Source organism: Monoraphidium neglectum, assembly GCF_000611645.1.
Source record: "Monoraphidium neglectum strain SAG 48.87 unplaced genomic scaffold scaffold00734, whole genome shotgun sequence".
NCBI classification, from domain to species: domain Eukaryota; kingdom Viridiplantae; phylum Chlorophyta; class Chlorophyceae; order Sphaeropleales; family Selenastraceae; genus Monoraphidium; species Monoraphidium neglectum.
The window spans coordinates 12,164-21,712 of NW_014012894.1; the positions used below are offsets into that span (position 1 = coordinate 12,164).

The 9,549-nt window shown below is 63.7% G+C and overlaps 3 protein-coding genes across 3 annotated transcripts in view; 2 read left to right on the top strand and 1 right to left on the bottom strand.

Moving 5' to 3' along the window:
* MNEG_5054 (indole-3-glycerol phosphate synthase) overlaps positions 1-252 on the top strand; it is a gene marked incomplete at both ends in the record, with an annotated part of 2,750 nt that extends 2,498 nt beyond the window's left edge. Inside the window, one exon of the mRNA XM_014046471.1 lies at positions 15-252. Coding sequence (XP_013901925.1) covers positions 15-252 — 238 coding nt within the window. The remainder of the gene's footprint in view (positions 1-14) is intronic.
* Positions 253-1,267: 1,015 nt separating this feature from the next.
* On the top strand, positions 1,268-2,861 carry MNEG_5055 (hypothetical protein; the record flags this gene model as incomplete). Its single annotated transcript, XM_014046472.1, has 5 exons — positions 1,268-1,326; positions 1,611-1,875; positions 2,159-2,192; positions 2,383-2,489; positions 2,739-2,861. The coding sequence occupies 5 exons, from the start codon at positions 1,268-1,270 to the stop codon at positions 2,859-2,861; spliced, it is 588 nt and encodes a 195-aa protein (XP_013901926.1).
* Positions 2,862-3,683: 822 nt separating this feature from the next.
* MNEG_5056 (ethanolamine-phosphatecytidylyltransferase) lies at positions 3,684-7,828 on the bottom strand (the record flags this gene model as incomplete). The annotated part of the gene is made up of 11 exons (XM_014046473.1): positions 3,684-3,888; positions 4,241-4,335; positions 4,595-4,688; positions 5,047-5,117; positions 5,424-5,560; positions 5,835-6,060; positions 6,348-6,440; positions 6,598-6,746; positions 7,063-7,144; positions 7,361-7,507; positions 7,775-7,828. 11 exons carry the CDS (start codon positions 7,826-7,828, stop codon positions 3,684-3,686), a joined length of 1,353 nt encoding a protein of 450 aa, XP_013901927.1.
* Between the last annotated feature and the right edge of the window lie 1,721 nt (positions 7,829-9,549).

The following is a 9,549-nucleotide window of genomic DNA, read 5'->3' on the forward strand; positions in this document are numbered from 1 at the left end:
GAAAACAATACCAGGGACCTGGGCACCTTCAAGGTCGACCTGGCGCTCACGCGCCGCATCATGGACAGCCCCACCGGCCAGGAGGTGCGGCGGCGCGGCATCCTGATGGTCGGGGAGTCGGGGATATTCACGCCCGACGATGTGGCATTTGTGCAGGCGGCGGGGGTCGGCGCCATCCTGGTGGGGGAGAGCCTCGTCAAGCAGGGCGACCCCGCGGCAGGTGTGCGGCAGCTGCTGTCTTTGGACGCGTGATGCTTGGAGGCGCTCGCGAGGCGGCGGGTGCGGCGGCGCTCCTCTTTTCTTGTTCGTTGTTTTGGGTGCTTCGTTTTCGTGCCGGCCAACTGCACGCAGTCGCTTTGGGGGCCGCGGCCCGAAGCATCGGCCTGGCCAGGCCCTGAGTCGTCGATTTTTTCTAGCATGTGAGTGATCACATGCCTGGTCCGCCAAAAGTGTAAGAACCTGCGCTGTCCATCGCAACCTCATGCTCTTGCCGGCCTCTGCTCATGGGCGGCCGCCTCGCAGCGGGTGCTGTCCGCGTGAGCAAGGGGCGCTGCCATCAGTGCAGGCAGCGAGGCCAGCCTGGCAATGCCTGCACTGCGGAAAGATGTGGCAGGTGCTGTAGCTTGGTGGCATGCTTGGCAAGTATCTTGGGCCCAAGTTTGTCCTCAAGCATTGCGGACGGCTTGTATAAACGGCTGGTCAGCAGCACGGCGCATATCGATCTTGGGGTGAGGCCAGCTCGCGTCACCCAACCACCCATGGGTGCTGGCCATCAACCACGTGGCAGCAGCGTCCGGGCTGAGTGCCAACAGGGTTGCGTGTGTGTTGCGTGGCCAGCATTGTCACTTCCGCCCCATCAAGGTGCTGGGCGTCAGCACAAGCGAGGCATTTGCATGGTCCCACTGGTCGGCAACTTTGCTCAGCCCACGCCTCTTGCACTCCGTGCATCTGCCCCACAATGCGCTAAGTGCTGTTTCATTACATCAATCATGCTTTGCAGGCTCTATTACGGGCAAGGGCGGTCTGCAGGTGCGGCCCCGACGCCCTTGACTAACGCCACGAATCCGCTGGGTGTTACAAGCGGTGAGGGGTGACAAGCATCGTCCTTTTGAAGCCTGACTTCATTCAATACTTTCACAATCCACTACTACCAGCATTTACAAACTTCCAACAGCAGCACGCTCTCGTTGCATACGCTCGCCTCGTGCTCGACATCGACATCCGCAGCAAACGCACGCAGGCCCCTTCGCTCGAACACATACACACAATGGCGATGAAGGCTATTGCCCTGAGCGTGCTGCTGTTTGCGGGCTGTGCCGCTGCTAGGTGGGTCACCGCTCGGCGCAGGTTGCGATGCAGCAGGTCCCTTGCCCCAAGCTTGTGCGGCCATGCCATCGACGCAACGACTTGCACGCCCATGCACATGCCCTATGCATGCTGTATCTTGAGATTTTTTACATCCCTGACACCCTAGAGAGCTCCTCCATAGTGCCCTTCCAAGCATGCCCAGCTCCTGCCAATAAGTCGCCGCACCCCACTCCACCTCTGCCCTTCTCTGCCCCGACCCAGCCCCCACCCTCACCGATCCCGCCCTTACCTGCCCCCTCCAGGTCCCTCAAGGCCGACGACGTCGACCTGAACGCGCAGACCGGCCCCATCTCCATCACAGGCGACGATGGCTTCTCCCTGCAGATCAGCGCGGCCCCCAAGGCCGAGCTGGAGGGCAACATCGGCCCCATCACCTACAAGCGCCCCCTGTCCTCCCCCCTCGTCGTCACGTACAAGTCCGGCCTGACCATTGAGCCGGCCACCACCACCAGCTCCGGCAAGATTGAGTACGCCGGCACGACCATCTTCGTCAACGGCAAGCCCAAGGTGGGCGCGGGCACGCTCACCCCTGGGGCTGCGGCTATCTCAAGGGGAAGGGGGGGGGGAGTGTGGGCGCGGTCGCCTGATCGAGAGGCTAAGGCTTATGTTGGGCTTGAGGGACGATTGCACTGTCTGCCCGCCTGCCTTTCCCCTTACAGCAGGGAGGGGCGTCTGTTTGCAGGGGCCCCAGCCGCCTCGCGTGTTTGAGCCTGTTTTCAGCACCCTCCTGCCGCGGCTGCACTTCCCAACTCTCTCTTTGCCTCGCAAACGCCTCCCTCCGTCCTGAAAGGTTGTTCCCGTGCCCGGCATCTCCATCCGCGGCGGTGCGTGGCAGCCTTTGGGGCCAGGACCGTCAGCTACCCGCTCAGCCAGCTGCCTCAACCTTGAGCCTAGCAGCCGCTCGTCAGGAAGCCCCCTGCCCAACAGCTCCGCCTTTCTTAATTGTCTCATTGCAGCGATTTCTCAAGGCCACATCCCCGGCTGACCCTCTCCTCCATCCCCACACCCTTGCAGCTGTGCCCGCCCCCACTGGCGCGGCGATCCTTGCCCCCCTTGGCCCCAAGGCCGCCGCTCCCAAGGCCGCCGCCCCCAAGGCTGCCGCCCCCAAGGCCGCCCCTAAGGTGAGAGGGCGTCTCTGCTCTCCAACGCTGGCAGCAGCCGCCGAGGCACTGCTCGGTGGACATGCACTTCCGCAAACCTCCACATGCTGGGGTGCTTGCAACATGCTCACCCAACCTCCAAAGCCTGCTTTGATGGGTTCACAGCACCTCGGCAGCGAGGCCGGCCCGTACTTTGCCATTCCGATCGACAGGACCTGCTGCCACACTGACGCACAACCCCACCTGGCCCCTTCACACCCTTCCCCGCAGGCCGCCGCCCCCGCCGCCGAGGCCAAGGCTGCGGAGGAGGCCGAGGTCAAGGAGGAGAGCTCTGACGGGCCGGTTGAGGTGCCCGAGTTCCAGGCCGCCAACACCGACATCACCCTCGACTAGACAGCAGCAGACAAAGGCCCCCGCAGCCGCAAGCCACGTGCCCTCGTGTCGGGCCCGCTATCTGGGCGCCGCAGCGCGGGCCCTAGTGGTCGTGCTGGACACGGCCGGGCTTGCGGCTGTCGTGATGCACCAACGTTTCAAAGTTTGTTCAGCATGTAGCCATTCATTGTACACGCGTGGCCGAAACGCCTCGAAAGTGTGATCTTCATGTTATAGCTGCAGACCAAGCGTGCATGATTGTGCAGGCACTGCCCAGTGGGGGTGCGCGGGGGCCGATGGCCGCGTGTAGCCGCTCGCCGCTGAGGCGAGGGCCGCGACACCACTTCTGCCCCTTCATTTTGCGTCCAATAACTGGCGCTGAAAAGTTTGTTCACTAGACACCTTGGCGGCCTGGCGTCTCAGGCGCATAGGTGCATGTTCCGGATGCCCCCTGTCGCGCCCACTCTTCCAGTAAATCTGCTTGAATGGCACAATCAATAGGGCTGCATGTTTGCAAAAACAGCTGGCTTCGTCTGTTGCTGGTGGTACCGCAAACGCTACAGGGCAATTGCACAGGGTTGCATGGGTGTAGAGGCTCACAGGTACATCCAACATGAACTTTTCAATCGCTCGCTCCCACCACGAAACTTGCCAGGCAACCAACACAAAACGTAGCACAGCCGCAATCAATTCGCACATGCATGTCGTGGGGGACCAAGACCAAAGGGCCTCGCGCCCCGCCCGCTGCAGCAGGCAGCAGGGGCTCAGTGGCAGAGGACGAGGAGCAGCACCCAAGTCCGACCAAACTTGACAGCTTGAGCACCAAGATGACATCACACGTCGTCACACCTCCTTGACGAACGCCGCGCCGCCGCCCGCCTTGCCGTCCTTGGACTGGTAGTACTTCTCCTCGCTGACCGCCTTCTTGGCGTTGCGCGCCTCAAAGGCGGCGCGGTTGGCGACAATGCGCTCTATGATGTTGCGGGTGGTGGTCTGGGAGGGGGAGGGCAGCTCCCGGAACATGTCGCGGTCCTTGGGCAGGGAGTACCTGGGAAGACAGTGGTGGTGGGACGTGTGTGTTTGTGTGTGTGTGTGTGTGTGTGTGTGTGTGTGTGTGTGTGTGTGTGTGTGTTGAAGCGCAAGTGCACGCACATGCGCGCTCGTGTGTGTGTGCATGTGTGTGCACGTTCGTGTGTGTGTGTGTGTGTGTGTGTGTGTGTGCGCGCGCGCGCGGATGTCAAATGGCCTTGGAGGTGAAGTGCCGGCGCTATGTGAGGCCCCCAGCCTGCCCAGTCTTGCAGTCCTGCCGCAGGCTGCCCCCAGTCTTGCAGTCCTGCCCGCAGGCTGCCCCCGGTTACCAGGCCCGCCAATTCAGAGGCCGCAGTGTGTGCGCTGCCCACCTGTAGGGCTCGACGGGCCCCTGCTGGCTGGTCTCGCTGCGGCTACCCCGCACCACCAACCCGATGTTGAAGGTTGACAGCAGGTTGGCGTCAACCTGGCGTGAATGGCAGGGTTGAAGTGGGTGTTCAGGTGAGGCGGCTTCAGGGTTTGAGGGAAAGTGTTGGGGCGAGGGCGAGGGCGGCGCCGAGGAGGTGAGGGCGGGGGCAGAATGCTGACGCAAATGTTATGCTGTCTGCACGTTTGCCGTGCAAGAAGCTGAGGAGCCTGCGGAAGTGCATAGCACAAGCAGGCAGCCGTTGGTGTGTTGGATGAGCTGCGCTCAAAGAACCCACAAATGGCTCGACGCTCCCCACCTGCTCTGGCGCCCCAATGACGACCTCGTCGACGTAGCGGCAGGCCAGGACACTCAGGGCGCGCTCGTGGACGTTCATGATGGGCATGTGCGGCCTGTGGGGTGTATGAAAGGGGGGAGCCGGGGGTGGAGGTTGGAAGATGGGGGGCGATGGGGTGCATGTGGCCGCGCGTGGCAAGCGGCTCAGTTGATCTGGTGCGGCATGTGCACTTTTGCTGGGTGCTGAGTGCGTGGCAACAAACATGCACCGGCCAAGCTGAATACCAGGAAAGAAGGGGATTGTTGGGGTAGCTAGTCAAGGCGCACTCGGAGGAGCACTGTCGAACACCCAACATTGGCACGACACCGACGCCTGCGCCCCGCGCGCACCACCTGCCGTCTGCCTGCGCGCGCTGCCAAAGGCCCGCTGCTCCCCAAATGCCCACTCCCCTCGACCGGGCGCTGCGAGCTCACCCCCTGCGTTTCGCGACGTCCTCATCCGAGTGCAGCCCCACCAGCAGGAAGTCGCCCTGCGCCTTGGCCGCCTGGTCGGGTCCCGGCATCGCGCGGCGCCGGCGGGCGTCAGGCAGGAGTGGCGGCGTGAGAGGGCAGGCACTCACCGACAAAGGCGCCTAGCCAATTCATGCGAGGGCAGCCGCTCAGCCATGCAGGCTGCGCATACATACTTTGAACGCGAGACCCCTTGAGGTCGACCGCGCTTGCCGACTTGCTCCTAATCAACCACTCAGCTTGCACAAAGGCGCGGCCGCGCGCCCCCCATCAGAGACCCCTGCGCCGGCCCTACCCCCCCCCCCCATAGCACAAGCAGGCCGGTGGCGCCGCCACCGCACCTTGAGGATCTCCACGTGCCCCGGGTGGAACATGTCGAAGGCGCCGTCGATGTAGACGGTGGTGCCGCCGTCGGGGGCGCTCTTGCCCTCGCTGAACTGCACCAACCGCCGCGAGGTGGGCATGAAGCGCGACACGCCTGGGGTGGTGTGTGTGTGTGTGTGTGTGTGTGTGTGTGTGTGTGTGTCATTTGCCTATGTGTGCGCACGTGCGCGCGCGCGCGGCGTGTGTGTGTGTGCACGCATGCGTGCGCACGCGCACGTGTGTCTCTGCACGCGCATGTCGTCACAGTGATTTTGGACAATATCAAGGGGATAAACCCACACAAAGAGTGTGCAAAAAGCATAAGACAGGCGCAAGGCCGGTCGTCGCCTTGGGCGGTAGGGCAGTGCAGCCAGGCCGCGCCGACTCACGCGTGTTCTTGCTGGCCGACCGCTGTGGCAACCTGTGGCCCCCCGTCGAAGGCGACGGCTGCAACTGCCGCACCTCCTCCGACTGCTGCTGCTGCTGCTGCTGCTGCTGCTGTTGTTGCTGCTGCTGCTGCTGTTGTGGCTGCTGCTGGCCGCCCGCGCCCTCCTCCTCGTCGCTGCTGTCGTCCGGCCGATGTGGCTCAGTGAACACACGCGTCAGAGGGTGGCCCTGCAGCCACCGTAAAGTTTGTAGGGGGAGGGGGGGAACCAGGGATGGTGGGGTGGGGCCGAGGGATATTTGGTTACGCAGCGGCGCGTTTGCATCGAGTGAGAGCGGGGTGCCCCGCAACCTGCCGCTCCAACTCTTCACTTCAGCAACCGCACGGTTGCAGAATCATTTCCTGCCAAGCTTCGGCTGCTCTGAACAAGAACTTTGTCCCTCCCATTCGCAATGCCTCATGATTCTGTACCGGCCTGCCATCCTAGACCACGCCGCTCCCGCGTAGGCGGCCGCACCTTCTCCGCGTGCTCCCTGAAGCTGGTCGGCCGCGTGCAGGTCAGCATGCGCCCCACAATGTCCGTCGTGCTCACGCCCTCGGTGCGCTTGATCTGCGCGCACGATTCAGCACGGCAAAGCAGCACAGTGTAAACGGGCCTGCTGTACCCCGGATCTCGGCGCGTTCACAGCTGCACAACGATTGCCAGCAGCCCGCTCATGAGGAATGCCGCACGGCTGCACGCTGCCGCGCCCGGCGGCGGGGCGCACCACTTTGAAGCGGCCCAGCTTCTTGGCGTGCGCGTAGGCGTCCGTGCCGTCCGGCATGAGGCAGGGGTCGTCCCCATGGATGATGTAGTCTATGCGGTGCTTCTTGAAGAGCTCCTCAATGAACTCGGGGCTCAGGTCGTACGGGACGCCTTTGGTGGGTTGTGTGCGTGTTACGTGATGTGTACATGTGTGTGCGTTTGTGGCGTGTGCATGTGCATGTGCATGTGTGTGTGTGTGTGTGTGTGTGCACGTATGTGTGGGGTGGGGGGTGAAGATCGTGCTTCGGTAACAGCACAGGCCAACAACGACAGCAGTCAGGCCACGCCTGCAGGGCCCAGGCTGCTGCGCCTGAGAGCTTGACAGTGACACTGCCGCGGCCCTTGCGGCGCCCCACAGCGGCGTGCACACAAAGGGTGAGCCACAAGGCCCAGGTCCTCCTCAGCCCCTTCCCCTCCCCACGCCCACCTGTGATGATCTCGTCCACCCATTTCACGGCCTCCACCATGGTGTACCGCTCCTTGTCGTTCTGGACCGGTGGGCCCTTCACCTGCGTGCCATGAGCGCATCCGCAATCGACGCAGTACGGCTGAGCGCCTTGGCCAACAGTTGGAGTGCCCAACAAGCTGAAGCCATACACCAAGCAGCTGCAGCATCGGTGGCGGTGCCAGGTCGTGCTCCGGGCTTCGCATCATGCACCCCGCCGCTCGACGCAGGCAGCCGGAGCGCTCCTCGCTGCTAGTGGCGTCGGCAGGCACGCCTCGACCGCGCGGCTGGGGCGCCCCTGGTCGAAGGCACTGTCCCGCCCCACAAAGCTCCTGCTGCGCCGTGCTGCTCCCAGGCGGGGTGTCACCTTCAGGATTTCCGCGTCCGGTATGAGCCCCACCACGAGCACGTCGCCCAGCGCCTTGGCCTGGGGGTGCGAACGCGCGTGTGCATGCGCATGCGCGTGTGCGGCAGGTACTATGCAAAGGGTTCGTGCAAGGTCGCAGGACAAGACAGAGTTACAAAGGTTTCCTCGGGCTGCTGGTGCATGCACATGCAAGCGCCGGTCCAGCGGTGAGGCAACGCAGCTGGAAAGGAGCTCCGTTGTTGGGTGGGGTTTGCGCGGCTCGATGCCCTTCAAGGCATCTTCCAACAGCTGCCCCGGTGCGATCTCCAGGGAGGCATGGGGCCGCACCTGGCGCAGCGCGTTGGCGTGGCCGTAGTGCATCATATCGAAGCACCCGTCCATGTAAACCCTCACCGGCCGCGTCCCTGGGTGAGGATTCCAGGGGTTGGCGGCGTTGGAGCATTACCAAAGGGCCCCTAGAGTGAGCAGCGATGTGGCACAATGACGCGCAACCGCCCCGGCCGCCAACATGGGCTCTCACGTCGCCGGTGCTTGGAGTATTTGTTGAGCGCGCTCGCCAGCCATCCGCTCAGAGTCCCGGGACGGTAGTGGTACTGCAGGGAGACGAGGGAAGCTTGCATCGATATTGACGGACTGTAAGATCGCCGTGCCTCGATAGTGGAGCGCCCCTTACCTGGTACGGGATATAATAGTCCAAAGCCTGCTTTGTGGCCCAGAACAGCCCCGCCCCCGCCACCAGGGACCCAGCGGCGACAAGACAAAGGACCGCCCTCTCTCGATCGCGGCCCCCATAGGTATCTGACGCCCTGATAGACATCCTGGCACAGAGGCGGATTTTAAAGTGTGTTGGTGAAGGCTCAGACCATCCGGGTCAGAGATCGATGTGTGAAAATGTGTCTTGATCTCTCTATTTATGGCCACCTATCGATAATACAATAGCATGATGGAACCTGCATCAGCGCGTCAATGAATGGTGTACTGCAGCCCTGTCAAGCCATGCATTTCTCACTCCTGCTGACTTGCCGTGTCCAGTTTTGTAACCCCACGCGTAAGAAGACCCTTGCCCTGTCAAGGCGCAGCGCATCATACACTGATAATTCTGTGAAGCTCTGTAAAAATGGCCAGCCTCCTGGGAGACCCCTGCAAGGCCGCATGCCGCGGACCCGCTGGCCGCCAGCAGCCCTGCCTCCACGCACCCTCTAGGCAGCCATCAAGGCAAATAATGAGGGCCCGAATGCATCCCGTTCGCGCCGGCGCCGCGTCTGCCGCCGCTGCGCCGTCTGCGCAGCCCGCCGCCCAGGTGTGCGCGCCAGGGACGCCGTGGCGGCCGTGCAACAGAGGCGGTCCTCCGATCCGACGCGCCTCTTGCATGCCATCGCATGCACCCCGGTGTTAAGGATCCCCGGCGCGATCGGCGCGGACCAGCTTTTCACCACCAGCGGCAGCAGCTCCCGCCACGTGTAGAAACGGCGGGCTCGCCGACTGCCTTGTGCTTATCGCTGCTTGTCGCTGCCGGCATCCCCATCTCCACGGTGCCGCAGGACAAGTTGGACCTGACTGAGCTCACCGCAGTCAGCCCCCTCGACGGGTGAGCGCAGCATACGGGGCGTGCGCTGTCGCGGCGGAGCGGCTGCGCCCCAGCAACTGTCTGCGCGATGCAGCCTGCCGTCGGGGCCCGCAGCACAGCGCTGGAGCGTCATGACGCCTGTTATTCTCCTCAGCACAAACCTTGGCAGCTGCCGTCTTCAACCCCACGAAAACACTAGCATGCCCCTCTACCCTGGCACGCCCACCCTGCCCTGCCCAAGGCCCTTTCATCACCTTCCCCCCGTTGCCCCTTCCCAACCCGCCCCCAGCCGCTACGGCCGCGCGACGCACCCGCTGCGCCGCACCTTCAGCGAGTACGGCTTGGTGCGCTTCCGCGTGCTGGTGGAGGTCCGCTGGCTGCAGCAGCTGGCGCGCATCCCGCAGGTCGCCGAGGTACCGCCCTTCTCTGCGGCGGCCGACGCGCTGCTGGACCAGCTGGCCACGGGGTTCAGCGTGGAGGACGCACTGGAGGTGCGCTGCAGGGGGGGGGGGAGCGCTATCGCGGGGGGCCGCGC